The 15,648-nt window shown below is 33.8% G+C and overlaps 1 protein-coding gene across 1 annotated transcript; it reads left to right on the top strand.

Annotated features, from left to right (window-relative positions):
• Nucleotides 1–4,292: 4,292 nt before the first annotated feature.
• On the top strand, nt 4,293–5,237 carry LOC149542762 (transmembrane protein, putative (DUF1279)). The gene has a single exon (XM_089797656.1). The coding sequence runs from the start codon at nt 4,581–4,583 to the stop codon at nt 5,004–5,006; it is 426 nt and encodes a 141-aa protein (XP_089653782.1). The 5' UTR covers nt 4,293–4,580; the 3' UTR covers nt 5,007–5,237.
• The last annotated feature ends 10,411 nt before the right edge of the window (nt 5,238–15,648 follow it).

Below are 15,648 nucleotides of genomic sequence, written 5' to 3' on the forward strand. Positions count from 1 at the left end.
ATCACAAAACAACTTCCATCCAATATTGCTAATTCAAAATCAAATGATGATTAAATACCATTATATAAATTAGTGCATCACTAACCACTGTAATCATTAGGGCATTGATTACCATTGGATCTTTTAGGGCTTCTGGTACTATTGTAGCACTTAGGGCTTTCGTTACCACTAATTCATTTAGGGCTTTCGATACCACAGATTCAAATAGGGCTTTCGATATCATGGATTAAATTAGGGCTCCCAATACCACTATATCATTTAGGGTTCCAGTTATCACTCAATCAATTAGGGCTTCAAATTTCTTTCTTTCTGATTACTTAACTATGACATTAACTCAAGATTAGAAGATATCCTTATATTTGATGTTCATATAAATGAAAAACAACCCCATAAATCTATCTCTTGAATCTATGTGTAACGATGAAATAACTTAATTAATCTTACCTTCTTGCATATTAATCATAAAAGTGATATTACCTGTTTCCGACAACCAATTGAATGTATGACTTATCTTTATCCGATGCACATTTGATAACTTATGGAGAGGTGAAACATTGTCAGGGGCTTAACCACACAACCTCGAACCAAATCTTATTCCCACATGATCTCTAATGAGAAAGGCCCTCCCTACCCAGAATAGACAGGGGTCACCTTGCCATCCATTGGGCATCCTAGTATTTAACTCACCATGCGACTCGGTAGCAGGAGATCACAATTCATGCATGAGCTTCTAATTAATTCATATTAAAAATGATAAAAATTGTTATGTCATATCTAATACTGATTCATATTATTGATGATTCCTTTCTCTCACCTCATCACCCATCTCCTTGGCTACACAGCTAGGCGAGTCCCAAGTATTTGGAATTCTTAGAGCAAACAATTCTATCAATTATTCAGAAAGATTACATACATCCAACATTTCACACTCCATGATTACATAATCATGTTCTTTGGAGATTTCAATAATTAAATGTTTAACTAATTTATTTAATCATAACTAATTTCTCTTTTGCGTTCTTGCAGATTAACTCCACCTCTTCACCATTTCATGGCTTCTCTGTCGGTGAATTCCTCGGTGTTAATAATATTATGAATTTGTTCAAAAAATTGTGATAGCATGTGCATTGATGTTGATTCACTTAAACAATCAGGTTTTTAAACACTACTATTTGAATTCATAAATGATGTATTCTCAAGGATACTCGAAGATTGATCTCTTATGCACTTCACGAAACCAACAACTAGTATATATATAGTTCTCAACTATTATACCTAGCCAGTTAAGGATGGATATCCAATTAGAAAAGAAAAGAGTTAGAACATATTTGATTCATTCTCTGACCTATCATTATGTACTAACTAAAAATTAATATTATACTTAGTGAAAAACAAATCAAGAATTACAATACTTTACCTGGTGTTGGAAATTGTCTAGACAACACTACATAGCATGACATTAACAAAAACTGATGAAGACATGGGACAATAAAATTAGCTTTGTACTGTCATGAACTATCATTAAAGGTAAATGTACAAAGCAGAGCATTAACTTTTGGTATAACAATGAGAAAAGAGAGTAAAGAAAGATTAAACAAGCATCATATTGGACTTAGCAAGAATCACATGAATTGTTTGTGCAGACTCCCTACACCTCCTCACCATTTCAGGCTACCATGCCGGTGATTCCCAAGTACTCACAAGTTTATATCCACCATATTGCTTAAAACCTCTTCACCTATATTGCCTGGTGAATTCCTTGGTGTTTGGATTTCATGATATTGTTTCTATCCTTGCATGGCATGAATGAATGTATTACATTCTGAGCTAAATTAAATTGCTCACAATTATCATTGCATTCCTATCTCTTATATACATGATTGGTACACACTTATGAATGAAGAAACATCTATGATATGATGACGAGTTCCAATAACTAGAATTCTATTACTATCCACCACGAATCAGTCTATGATTATACTGGTTTTAGTATTTGGATTTTACACAATAAGATACTTGATTGTCACAACATTATGGAAAGTTATACTATCATGGCTAACAATATTTGAGCTTGATTCTTATGTTAAACTTAACTCACGTCAAACGTAGCAATATGAGAGGAAATAAAGAAATGAAACATGGTCATGGGTTATCTTACGTGAGTCCTTTGTTTGCTTCTAAACCTAGCAGTAGGAAGAATAGACTCTACTCCTTGCTAAGAACCCATGGTTTATAGAGATGTGATAATGATATGGGGAAAATGGAAGAACAATGAATGAGGTCAGAATTATTTTTGGTTTCTCTACTTTATGAAAAAAACATAGAGAATGGTGAGCCACCGATGATAAAGAAGTAAGAAAATAGATTGTCCAATGCGATCATGAGACTTTGCAATAAAAGAAGCTGCTTGGCTCTTTGGCTACCATTAGTTACAAGAAGCCATTCAAATACCAATCAAATTGAATTTTTTTAAAAGAAAATAAAGCTAAAAAATTATACAATTCAAATTATCAAAAATTAAATCGATTTCCATGCCGAGTGTTAATTAGTTAAAAGTAAGAAATTATAGTTCGAATATTATAATTCAAACATTATTATATTTTGAACATTATTATAATCACTTATTTAAATTATTAAATTATAATGATGCGAAATCATTTTTATATTTAAATATACAAATTTAAATATTTACTATAATAATATGATGAAAGATAAATGAAAATCCTTTGAGATACGTTTTATATTTTAACCCAATTATTTTATTAATTTATTTAAATAACTCATGTGGTTCCAGAGATGTATCCTATTCCGAGTCGCTAGGTCCTCTACCCATTTGCCTAGTGATGGTGACGCTCCTGCCTAATTCTTTTTTGACAATGCTTCCACCCCTTCGACATGCTTCCTGAAAGGAATTTCTCCATAGTTAAATTATAAATTATTTAATCATAAATAATCATAACGGTTAACCTTCATCTCAATTCCATGAATTTGTGATTAACGATCAACTAGCATGTTATCTTCACTTGAAATCATAACGATTAACTATCTTACCATTTTGCCATATTATAATAAATTAAACTGCCAACTAACTTCATGTGAACCTCAACGGCTATATTTCTAATTAGGTCAAAAATTGGGATGTAACATCTATTTTAATATTTTCTTCACAAAGAAACTTTAACCAAAAAATGTTTTTTTTCAGACAACTCACACCTTCAAATGTGATTACCTCTTTTTCACTAATACCATGCATGAACTGGTTTGTAGTAGATGCCTTTGTCTTCTAGAACCAACTTGAGAATTCAAAAATTCATTTCTCAAGAAAACCATTAGAAAATGACTTCTTTATTTTTATGAAAAAATGGTAATCTCATCTACTCATAATTTCCAAAGTATAATCATCCAATGATCATTCTGTAGACTAGAATGATTAAAAAATTATACGGAAGCCCCTAAAAATAAACATCACAATACTTGTTCAACTTTGACCTGCCCAAAAACATTATCATCACATCAATATGCACTGCTCATTTAGTTCATACTAGAAACCTATAACAACTAATGATCACCAACTATGTATTTGACAAAAGATTTATAAATAGTGGCTAGGGTTTTACCAAACCTTGTGAGTGAAAGTAAACACCGGTTTAAGATGTTCAGTTTTCTTTAAAGTGCATTATTCAATATTCTTGAAATCCATCCATAGGCTTCAACCACGTGGTTGTGGTTATGGCCAAGCATGTGAACTAAAATTACCTTTTGCCAAACCACAATTAAGACAAAGGAGAATATAAACTTATGCAAGTCAAATATTATATCTCAATAACATGACAATTAATTCTCCAAGCTCGCTTATTATCTACGTCACCAGATATGCTGAATAGTTCATTATTTATGTGCCATCTTGTCATCAAGGATAATCAATCAACAAAACCATCTTTGAATTCTTTAAAATCTATGACCAAAATGAAAGCGAGAAAAATTGTAAAGTTCGAACAAGTGAACACAGAGGTTGAATGTTGAAAACGGTAATTCATTTTTAGCTAAATAATGTTCGTACTTACATGCTGACTCCAAAAAAAGTCCAAAGGTCATTTTGAGCAATTTCACATAAAGTAAACTAGGTTTTAATTTTCAATTCTTAGTTCAGAGAAGGAAGATTGAAAATCTTATTTTGAAGTAAATTAGAAGTATGAAATTCTTTACCTTTTTCGAAACAACACAAAAATAATTATAAGGGAAATGAGTCGGTGGTTGCCCATGTACGCATTGCTGCCACGTCCAAACCCTCAATTATCCCGGAATAAATCGCGACAGGCGTTACCCGTTTGTTTGACTCGTTGAACCGAAGCTATTTGCATTTATCCTCTTAAAACCCTAGCGATCAGAGTTTTATGCATTCACGCACACAGTATTTTCTCCGGAAGGCAACCTGGTCTTCAAAGTTAATCGAATTGTTGGCTATTTCTTCGGTTTAATGGGCAGAAACGCCTTCAAACTCGTACTGTGCTCACTGAGATAAGCTCATTTTCTGGGAACACATTTGGTGTTTTCTCTCACGCATCAGTCCGATTCCTCCGATGGCGTTTCAGGGTAGACTGAAGGAGCTGTTTGTCAAGTACGGCAAAGTGGGATTAGGAGTTCATTTATCTGTGTCTGCGATGTCTGTAGCGGGCCTTTACGTTGCCATAAAGAACAACGTAGACGTGGAATCCATGATTGCCAAAATAGGTCTTCATAGTCGTACCACGGAAGAAACAGTGAAAGAAAATGAAGTTGTAAATCGGTGGCCCGGGGATGAAGAAATACTGAGTGGAAGTGGAGAGGGGAAGGATGAGGCGAGAAAACGGGGTTCTGATGTGCTTGTATCAGGCGGTGGAGCTCTGATGCTTGCACTTCTATGTAACAAGGCGCTTTTTCCTGTGCGCGTTCCCATTACCATTGCTCTTACGCCTCCTGTCGCCAAGTTCCTTGCTAGTCGGAGTCTTGTAAAGGGTGGTTTTTGATAGGGTTTTACATTTTTCAATTAGGGTTTCAGGTGATTTCTTGATTTGGGGTTTTAAGCCCTATTTGAGGACCACATTAAATTTCATTGGGGACGGTTGGCTTATTGATACAAAAAAGAAAAGTTTCACAGTATTAAAAGAATGGATTGCATATTGCACCGCAGATATGGTGTGCATTGTTGTCCACTGTAACGAATAATGTTTATTTATTGAATATCCTCATTTCTTGCACTTATTTTTTCATGGAGTATTTGTGGATTCTATTATAAGTGATGTCATAAATGATCTTGTTTCAGAAATGAATATTTTTTGCTTATGTTTATTCTTGTTGTTTTATTTGCATTTGGATTGTATGCTGTTTGATGGCATGATCTACTGATTTGCGAACTTTGATGACTATTTCGTTTTGATTTGTCTCTTACAAGTAGTTGCTCCAGAGGTACATGGCTAAATGCCTCAATAATAAATATATTCATATGTAATGCCATCTTTTTACTCACCACTGACCTCTTCATCATCTCTTCATCATATAGTCATTTCTGATATGATTTGTATGTCTGTGCAGGTATCTCATTTATATTAACATTGTCACCACTGATCACATCATCCTACTGTCGTTTCTGGTATGATTTGTGTAGTTTCATTGTCACAATGGGCCTCTTTTTCAAGTACTTATTTCTGATTTTGTTTTTATGTCTGTTAGGGTATCTTATGCATATTTGTATTGTCACTATGAACCTCTTCGTCCAATATTCTCTTCTGATATGATTTATATACCTGTTTAGGCATCTCATACATATCAAAGAAGACGTTTCTAATGTGATTCGTATATCTGTAAAGGTGCCTCGTGCACATGAGACTGGTTTATAGGTTTTTTCAGGTATCTTATGCATGTTGGGTTTTTTTTGTCATGCCTTATTCTTTGTTATAAAAAAAGGACCTATAAGTATGCTTAGGAAACATGGAAAAGCCATTTGCACAAGGATCAAAAGTAATTTAGAGCAAATGGCACCTGTAGTTCCTTAAACCAGAGATTCAGTAAGGAAGAACATGCATACCATACCATTCACAGATATCACTTCCACTATATCAGGTCTCTCATGACAAATTGGCATCTTTTGAGCTCATTTCAAGAGGATGTCTTAGTTATAAGGTTTTGCTCCTTATTTTCATGTATGCCTACATGATTGCTTCATTATTAGCTATGATCTTTATATGCTTGATTACTTTCTTAAAATCTGTATAATCCAACATGATGTGGATTTGATTTGAAATTTAAATCTTTAAAAGTTCAAATGACACAACTCTGGCTCTTTTTGTATAGTTTGAAGTACTCAACTTGTTCCATTTTCCTTATGGACGCTGCTTCCACATAAAATGCTCTTTTAGAAATGTAGTAAATACAGATGAACTTATGTCCTGCATCCCCTGTGCTGTAAATTCACAAAATATCAGTTGAAAAAAAATTAGTTTTTGACATTTGCAGTTTTTTTTTGAAAATTAAGTTCTTTGTTGTTTAGTACATTGCTAATGGAGATTAACCAGCACCTTTTCTTATAGCCATTAGGAGCGGACTTAGGTACAGGTTATTATGCCTTTGGTATTTAAAGATACTCGTTTGAATATTTAGTAGACCACGAAAGAACTTAATATGAACGTTTTGATTTGTGCACACAAAAAATGAGATTATTAGCATCAATTTTTCAGCCTAGATTTGTTGTCTATCAACAAAGACCACAAGGCCAACCTATTCTATGGGGCTGGTAAAGTACATGAAACCTTGTAATCCAACAATTTTTTCAAGGTACATTTTATCAAGAAGCAGATTTGAGTGAATTGTGTTATAGAAGGTATAATCTTCTTAGTTTAGATTTGTGTTTTACTTTGTGTTTTACAAACTAGATCCATACAAGTGTTATTGGCAGACATCATGTCCCCTCTATAGCTAATTTTTTTTCAAAAAATTGGAGTCAAATTTTCTTCAAATCAGTATGGCTCAAGTTTTAATAATAATAAATAATTAAAATTATTTTTTGACATAATTTTAATTATTACATTGGAAATGAGCAATTGATATTGTTCTCTTTGTTGGTTAAATCTTAATTTAATTGATTCATAATCCTCAAATAAAAACCCTTTATGCTCATAAAAGTGAAATTCAAAACTAATCCAAAGATTACTTACAATGCTCTAAAAAATAGCATTTCTAATTATTTCTTGTGAATGCTTGAAAAAAATCAAATTCATACCTCACGAAAAAGATTGTGAATGCTCAAGAAATAAATAAAGAGGGTTGTGGATGCGCAAGAGTTGTGGATTTCTAACTTATAACTGAAAGTTAACCCATAACTACTCGAGAAGGAGATTTTAAACAGATGCAGAAGGTTGTCCTGGAAACACACAGCATGTGCACAGAACTCCCAAAGGTAAAGTCAGGAAAACGTGAAGAACTTCCATATCATGAGAACCTCAGAGAATGTATGTCTACTTTGCCATGCGGCTGGAACTAAATCTTGCAAACAATGAAGTAAACACTCATTAAGGAAGGCGCAACGAAGTGTTTAGAAGCACAAACAACGAAACGCATGCCCATGTCATGGATTCTTCATAGGTATGCATCGGTTGGAAGTTGGTATTAACAAGCATGCCAATCGTTTGATAAAATGCCCCTTATTTCGAAACTGCACCATTGTGGTATGATGCAATGATAACAGATTATCGATGCAAGGAAGATGTAATTCGTGGGAGAGAAAAACGTTACGATACAGTTGGGGAGTGGTTTGAGGATGATGAAAGGACTTCCAAATCTCTGCAGAAAACCCGCGCTAATGTGCTTGACGAATGGGAATATGGTGATGGTGATGATGATGATGCGAAAGAGCAAGGGTACACGCGTGCCGTGAGAAGAATTCACAGAAACGCAATTAACTAATTGATGTAATATGTAGAGGGAATAATATGTTTCATCCAACATCGTGGAATAAGTATATTCGCACTGAACCCCGTCGATGGTAATCTACGGAATTCCACATGTTGAACAGAGAATTGCCCAAGAAAGATTGTAATCTGCTTTGAAGGTTTGGACTGTGAATTTAAGAGGAAGTGCGAGCATGGGAAATGCGAAATCATAAACATTACACGCCTTGTGTTTGATCAAATCCCTCGATGAAAATGCCCTGTGAGATAGGGAACATGTTATGTGTTTGACAGAATGAGCATTACGATACCCATGATTTAAATATGAAAAGCCAGAAATGAAGATTATGTTTGCCGAGGGGTAGGCACGCTAATCTCAATGGCGTATAGAATTCTTAAAAAAAAGGCTCGCAAACTTGATCATGGTAAGTGGAAGACTCAGAACCGGGGGTACGAGAAGTAAAATATTAGCCAGCAATGAATGAATTTAAAATATATAAACCAGGTTCTCAAATTTTTATTTCATAAGGCGACATATTCATTAGCAGAACTTGGAGGTGCACGGGTGAAATGACTGATGAATTGTTGAACGAAAACTCAAACAAAAAAAGGAGTAGTTTAAATATTTCTTTGGATGCATAAGGATTTGCTGAAGCATACAAATAGGTGGACTAAATTAGTGGAGCTTGAGGCACTGCGCATAAGTACCCGGTTGTGTTGGCAAATAAGGTTTTGAATGATGTCTTAATTAAGGGTGTACTGTCATAAACTTCTTGAGTAATTCAAAGAGAAATCACATTCATGGGAGGCTCGAGTATTATAAGGAAATATTCTTGTTGAGAATTCATTATGAACGCTTGGATGAATGTATTTGCAGGTGTATGAAACATTTTGAATGGAGGCATGCTATGAGTTTTATGGAATGGTAAATGAGAGGCATGGTCAATCATTTTCTACTTTGAAACATTTTGCAACGGGTAAACCCAAATTTGGCCAAATGAAATACAAATATCATAAATACAATAATGCTCATGTATTAAAGTGCACGCTTCCAAATATCACATACACAATCACGAGTCTCGTAGATTTATGAGGTTTTTGGGAAGAAATGGAGATACAAGAAAATGCCTTAATTATTACGTGCAAAATTTGACACCCAAAATCAGATAAGAAGGAGAAGATTGAGGTTCTTGACATTACTTCTTTGGAGGCTAAGGAAACTCTAGTTAAGGATAACTTCTTTAATATGGAGGCCAGTAAGCAGTTGGCTTATTCCTCGGATAGGAATGATGGGTTTCCTAATGCTCAACCCACCTTGCCTTTGGAGAATGAGCTGAATGAAATAAAAAATGTGGAAGACTTGGGTAAGGATTAGAGAGTGGCCAAAGAGAAGATGGTGTTATTTGGGGAGGTTGAAACTATTTGTGAAGATCAAGGAACTCTGGAGGGTAATAGGGTTATCAAGGAACTAGAGGAGCTGAAGGGTGAGGAGCTGAATGGGAGCCTAGAATTCTTCCATAAGGCAAAGATGAAAGCTGATATCTCTCTTTTGGCAGACACTTGGTTGTATAATGAAATCTCTTCTTTGAAAAGAATGCCAAAGACTTGCAGGTTACTCTTGAAGCTGAAAGAAACAAAAGAATGGAGTTGGAAGTAAAGGTGGGGGATATTGTTGGGAAGTAACTTGATGAGGCAAAATTGTGGCAATTGGTCAAAGATAGCAGGTGACATATAGATATGGTTACTTCTAGCTGATGTGTTGCGGCTACCAGTCTTGGAAGAAGGAGCACGAAGGAGATTGTTTCCCCGATGGTTGTTTCACTGACAGGGGTTCCCAGTGGGTAGACGAGGCTGAGTACCAAGAAGGCCATTGATGGTACTCTTAGTTCGACTGTGAAAGACTTTATGGAGGATATTGCCAACATTGGGAAGAATATAGCCAAAGCTACGAAGGAATCAGTGTCAAGTGATTTTCGTCTAGTTGGTTTTTGCATATTTGATCTATGTTGGTATCTGGTCCCAATATTTGGTACTAGCTTCTTTTTGTGTCTTCCTTTTTTGGTTTTGATTATATTGTTTTTAACTCTATACTTAGGGTCTAGGTCCTTGTAAAACCTGGCTTTTTGATGATTCTAGTTAACATTAGGTTCCAAGTTCTTGTAAAACTTGGTTTGTGCGGTTAGTTTTTTGGTCTTTATAGTAGACTTCGGTTAATTTTCTACAGGGTTTCAGGTCCCCTCAAACCCTGGTTTGACCATAATTTAAAAACTTAGCACGTGCAAATGGTCACCTAGTGTTAGTGCAATGTCCAAAGCTAGTCTTAGATTGCATGCAGGTCTACAATCCAAACACTTGAGAAGTGATAGCATGGTTATAGCGAGATTGGATTTGATCTCCACTGCTATTGTGCTTTGGTTGTTGATCAGGGAGCTACACTAGCATCAGTAAGGATTAAGCGGAGGAACACTTTAATGAGAACAAAGATGCATGTCTAAACAACTTGACTAAAAATTGGCTTTTAGTAGTTAAAAAGGGATGTCATAGTTGCTGAAAGTGATTCATCGATCTATGTCGAAGGAGAATGTTGCAAATAGGGTGCAAGATTTCACCAAAGTATGTCAAGGGGATTTTACAATTAAGATTAGGAGGTCTAAAACTAAAGGTAAGGTGATAGATACAATTTTTGAAGCTCCAAGAGAGAAGGAAAGTGTAGTGCCTGCCCCTAGTTTGCATTTTGTTATCATTGCCAAACTCTTTTAGGCCAGTTTTATGCTTGATGATTAGTAGCATTATTTTGAGATTATTAGATATTGTTTCATATTTAGTTGATTTATGATGAGATTACTTGGTACTTTATACTTCATGTATGCATGATAATTATTACAGTGTTTTCAGTTATTGATGATGATTAGTTAGAAGGATTATAATATGTGTTTTCTTATGGATACTTACCCTATACTGCATGTATATGGTGTGCGTGTATGTTTTCTTTATGTATAACATTTCTGATATGGTTAAGGAAGGGAGTCGTAGTCACCTGCTAGTCAAGATTTACACGATGCACCACTTCTTGCCATTGCCTGTTTAGTTTAGTATATATGTGTTTGTATATGCATGGATTTTATCCAAATTGCAAATACCGGATATCGACTTCCCTGAATTGCCAAGATGAGCATACCCTATTACATTATCTCAATGGTAAGAGAGGGATAAATTTTTAAGTCCAAATCCTAAGCCTTTAAGCGATTTGTCCTAAAAAATTAGGACAAGTATCTGAGTTGTTTACCTTTCGAATGCGTCGGATGATGTTAATTCGTGATTATAACCCTTTAGTTTGATTTTGTATGTGTTTTTCTTTGATGAGTTTTTGTATTTTGTCTCATAGGTTTTTAGGTGTTTTTCTATTAATTAAGTCAAATTAAATTATTTAATTTAATAGAAATTTATTATGGTTTTTTAATATTTAATTATATTTAAATAATTTAGAAAATTAATTAAATAAAAACAATTAAATATAAATATAAAAGTTGTAAGTTTAAATTTTAGAACATGATAATATTTTTTTAATTTAACAATAATATATTTAGAGTTCATTTTTAAAGAGGAAAGAATTTTGGAAGAGGAAAGAATTTTGGAAGAGAGAAGGTTTTGATAGGAGGGATTTTCTCTACAATCTCTTGGGCATAGCGATTAGCATCAGAGTTCAGGTAGACGCTTGTGATTATTTGCTCAATTTAATTATGCTCTTTCTTTCCTGACTTCTTTGTGATTGTTGGAACCTATTTTTCAAAATTTGTTGTATGAATCCTTCAATCTTTTACTCTGAACTTGATTGATGTTCATATCAAATTCCATATGTATATCTGGATTGAAAGACCAATTAGAAAACCTCATTGTGCAATTAAAAGAAATTAGTTTTAAACTAGTGAGGGTTTCGATTAGAAAAAGAAAATTCGTATGGTTGGCCATATTTTCCCTATCAAATTAAATTTGCACTGCTTATAAAATATATATATTTAAATAAAATGTTGGGTGGGTAATGTTTTAAAAATACATTTTTTATTAATATGAAATAAGAATTTTAAATTTATTTAATTTTTTTTAAAAAATAATACATAAAGTTTGGATGCGCAGGGCCATCAACCTCCCACCCATAATCTTCCCCTTACCGGCAGCAGCCAACTTGTTGTGAATAGCAGCATTGCTATACGTAGCAGCAGTACTTCGTACTACTATTTGCGATAGCAACGCTGCTACGACAACCTAGTTGCCTGTGGCAGCAGCCGTTGAGGCCAGCCGACGGGCCTTAAATGCCTTAGAAATAATACGATTCATTTTTTAAAATTTTATTATTATTATTATTTAATTTTATTAAAATTAAATTATATTTAATTTAAATTATTATGTATTAATAAATTTTATTAGTATTTAATTATTTAATTATTAATTAATGAATTTGTAATATAGTTATTTATTATTGATTAATCTAATTAAATTTAGTATAATTAAGGTTAATTAATAAAGAATGTTATAAAATGAAGTTTGTGATTTATTTAATTATTATTATTGATAATACCGAGTTTATTAAAAATTGTAAATTATTTTATTAGAAATCAATAAATAATTTAAATAAACAATTTTCCTTGGAGTATTTTAGAAAATTGTTTAAAAATCAAATAGGGGTAATTTTGTTATCTTTTCGAATATTAAAATGGTTAAATTGGGAATCTTTTACTTGAAATATTTTTTGAAATGAAAACTGAAATCTTACATTTAACTCAATGTTATGTTTTCAAATTAAACCAGACTGTGAGACTTATGTTTTCAATGTTTTGTCTATATTTTTGGGTTTCAGGGTTTGACCTAGCTTTGACCAATCTTAGGATGTTACTAGAGGCTTGGGAGTTATGTGATTGTGATGCTATGAGGTTTGATTTCGATCTTTTAAACCCAACCATGGTAATGTGTTTGGTATGCTCTATGATGTGTGTTGATCTATTGATGGTTATTGCTTTCCAGTGTTCTTGTGTGAAGCTAAGGTGTTTGTATGATTTGTTTTGGTGATGTCGCGCTATGACATATTTGACTTAACCCTTTTGAATCTTCGATTAGTTATTTTTGGGATGCTTTCCAGTTGCTCATAGAGAACTGATGTGTTATTGTGAATTATCTTTTGATGTTTTCGAGTCACTTGTATAGGACTAAGGTGATTTTATATGATTCTTTGATTTATATTGTTATGAGCCTAGGGTAGGTTATCTATATGTAATGTCAGAAAATAGCTTGCAATGGGGGCCAAGGCCCTAAGTGGCGACTAGGGCAACCCATTGTAAGTTGGTTAATAAATAAAAATACTACACTAAATGGGAATAAAATGAACCTAACAAGAGTCTTTTTATATTCTCGCCCATGCCTCGAGTGCTAGTACAAACTAGGATGGGAGCAGAGACAATGCTTGGCTGCGACCTTGCATTCGAAGTATGCCTTGTCAGTATAAGGGGGTACTAGTGGCCGCATAGGGATCACTAGGGGGTCGGGGTCCTAAGAGACTACTAGGGTAACTCTTGCGTGATTCGTGCAATGACACTTGTTCGCTTACATAGTAGGTTTCTTACGTGTCCTGTGTACCTTTGTGTGTAGATGTTGAATTATCTTAGAACCCTTGAGTTAGAATACTTTTAGGATTTCCTGGACTTAGATAGTACTTTTGATATTTGTATCGATATCCTGTTTGGGAATTGAGACTATCTCCTCAACGCGGTGGGAGTGGGCCATTTAGGTTCCACACGGTCAGGTGGTAGTGCTTTATACTCTTACCATTGAGATCCATCTATTGATACCATGGCTAGAGTTTCCTTGTCTGCATTTCCTTTTTATTCTATCTTGTATCATTATGATGGATGGTTATATCTTACGATGGGTGTTTATATCTTTTATGATGGATGGATATATATCTTTTATAGTGGTTGCTTTCATTTATTGTATTCTACTTGTATCATGGATCTGAGGAGGATGATGTAATTCTATCATGTATATTCTTTTAGCCTTTCATACCTTGTGACATGTACAGTGGATGATTGAGCATTCCAAATTTTATTGCCAAGTGGCATTCAGAACAAATGTATATTATTTAAATGGACTTTGGACTTTTAATTATTCTTTCATGTGGATATGGTATTTGTTAGACTTAGTTTTTAATTAAATTTAAATGTGATTCAACGTCTCGAGATCCTTAAGGAATGTAACATGTTATGTATGCTTATCGATGATTGTATGTTATTGCTTCTGTTACTATATGTTTGATGTGTATGTTATTCTTTCTTATTTGTTAAAAAAAAAATGTTTGACAAACTTAGTAAATTTTTAGGTTAATTCTTTTGGATCCCTTGTCGGGGTGTTATAGAAAGTGCAACTATATAAGAGCCTACAACCAAAATAAATTAGCGAATTCACAATCCCTTCACTAACACTCATAGCAATTCCCCCTCGTGATGTTCCTTCTTTTCAGGATGTGTTTATGACAACATAAATGCTTGTGATAGATATGATTAATGATGAAGAACTTGTACCTCCAATATCCAATGTGAACATTTCTTTGAACTTGGTATTCATTAATGCACATGATTCCTTGCAAACTTCCTCATCTTGGTTGCAAGATAAGATGCAGAAAAAGAAAAGAATGAAAGGAGTGTTGGTTCCTGATCTTAACACAGTCACCAATATACTTAAAAAATCAGCAAAAATTAAGAAGGCTAGTCATGTCAAGGCTCACGGTTGATGCTACATCAAGGAATCTTTGTGTAGATATAGCCAAGTCCATTACAGATAAGAGTATGGTTGAAGTTAATAAAAATGCCTTATTATCAGTGTTGAGTAGTCATTTGCACGATGATAATGACATAAATTCTTTACAAATTCCTCTATTAAAAAGTTGATCAAGTTAACTGACTCCAAGGTCACAGATGGTTGTTTTTCAACCTATTCGGTAGCTCAATTAAAGATAAATGTGTATGTTCACAAGAAGGCCTTTGCTGGTATCTGTAAACTCTATAGAACTTGAAAAAATGTGACCACAAACCAATACATATTTTTGTATTTTCAAATTTTATGATGAATGCAAATTCTAACAATGCAATTATATGAATTCCTATCCTAACAACATGTTAGATAGGGTAACAAGAAATAAAAGCAAATTGCTGAAAAATAGAATCCTTAACGAACATAAGTCATTCAACATGTTCTTGAGATAGGGTAACAAGAAATGAAAGCAAATTGCTGAAAAATAGGATCCTTAATGAACATAAGTCATTGTAACAACATGTCTACAAAATGAATCTTCAAAAGGATCAAGAAGGGAACCAATGAAATTAGGAGCAACACATCCTTAACTCCAATGATGCAATCATTGAAGGAACTAATGAAAATCAAATGATGTTTTACGACTCATTGAATTGTGCAACCACGAAAAGTGCACAGACACAAGACAAATCGCTAGGCAAAAAATGTAGATGACTATTTCTCCAATTTGCCACAACAAAGGAATTTGTTAACAAATATGACAAACACCAGAACTAATTGATCACATGAGCATTAACATATAACAAAACTATTGGCTCCATCGTTATTCACGAACATAAAATTCATAAAGGAAACACACATTCCAACAAAAAATACTACACACAGAATGAAAGCACCAATAACATACTTTATTTCATCAAAATACCAG

This window comes from Cupressus sempervirens, chromosome 8, assembly GCF_028749045.1.
Source record: "Cupressus sempervirens isolate cs-2001-9-10 chromosome 8, ASM2874904v1, whole genome shotgun sequence".
NCBI classification, from domain to species: Eukaryota; Viridiplantae; Streptophyta; class Pinopsida; order Cupressales; family Cupressaceae; genus Cupressus; species Cupressus sempervirens.

What these genes read in the sequence shown, in the direction of transcription:
- LOC149542762 (XM_089797656.1), top strand. Translation starts at nt 4,581, where the DNA reads ATGGCGTTTCAGGGTAGACTGAAGGAGCTGTTTGTCAAGTACGGCAAA.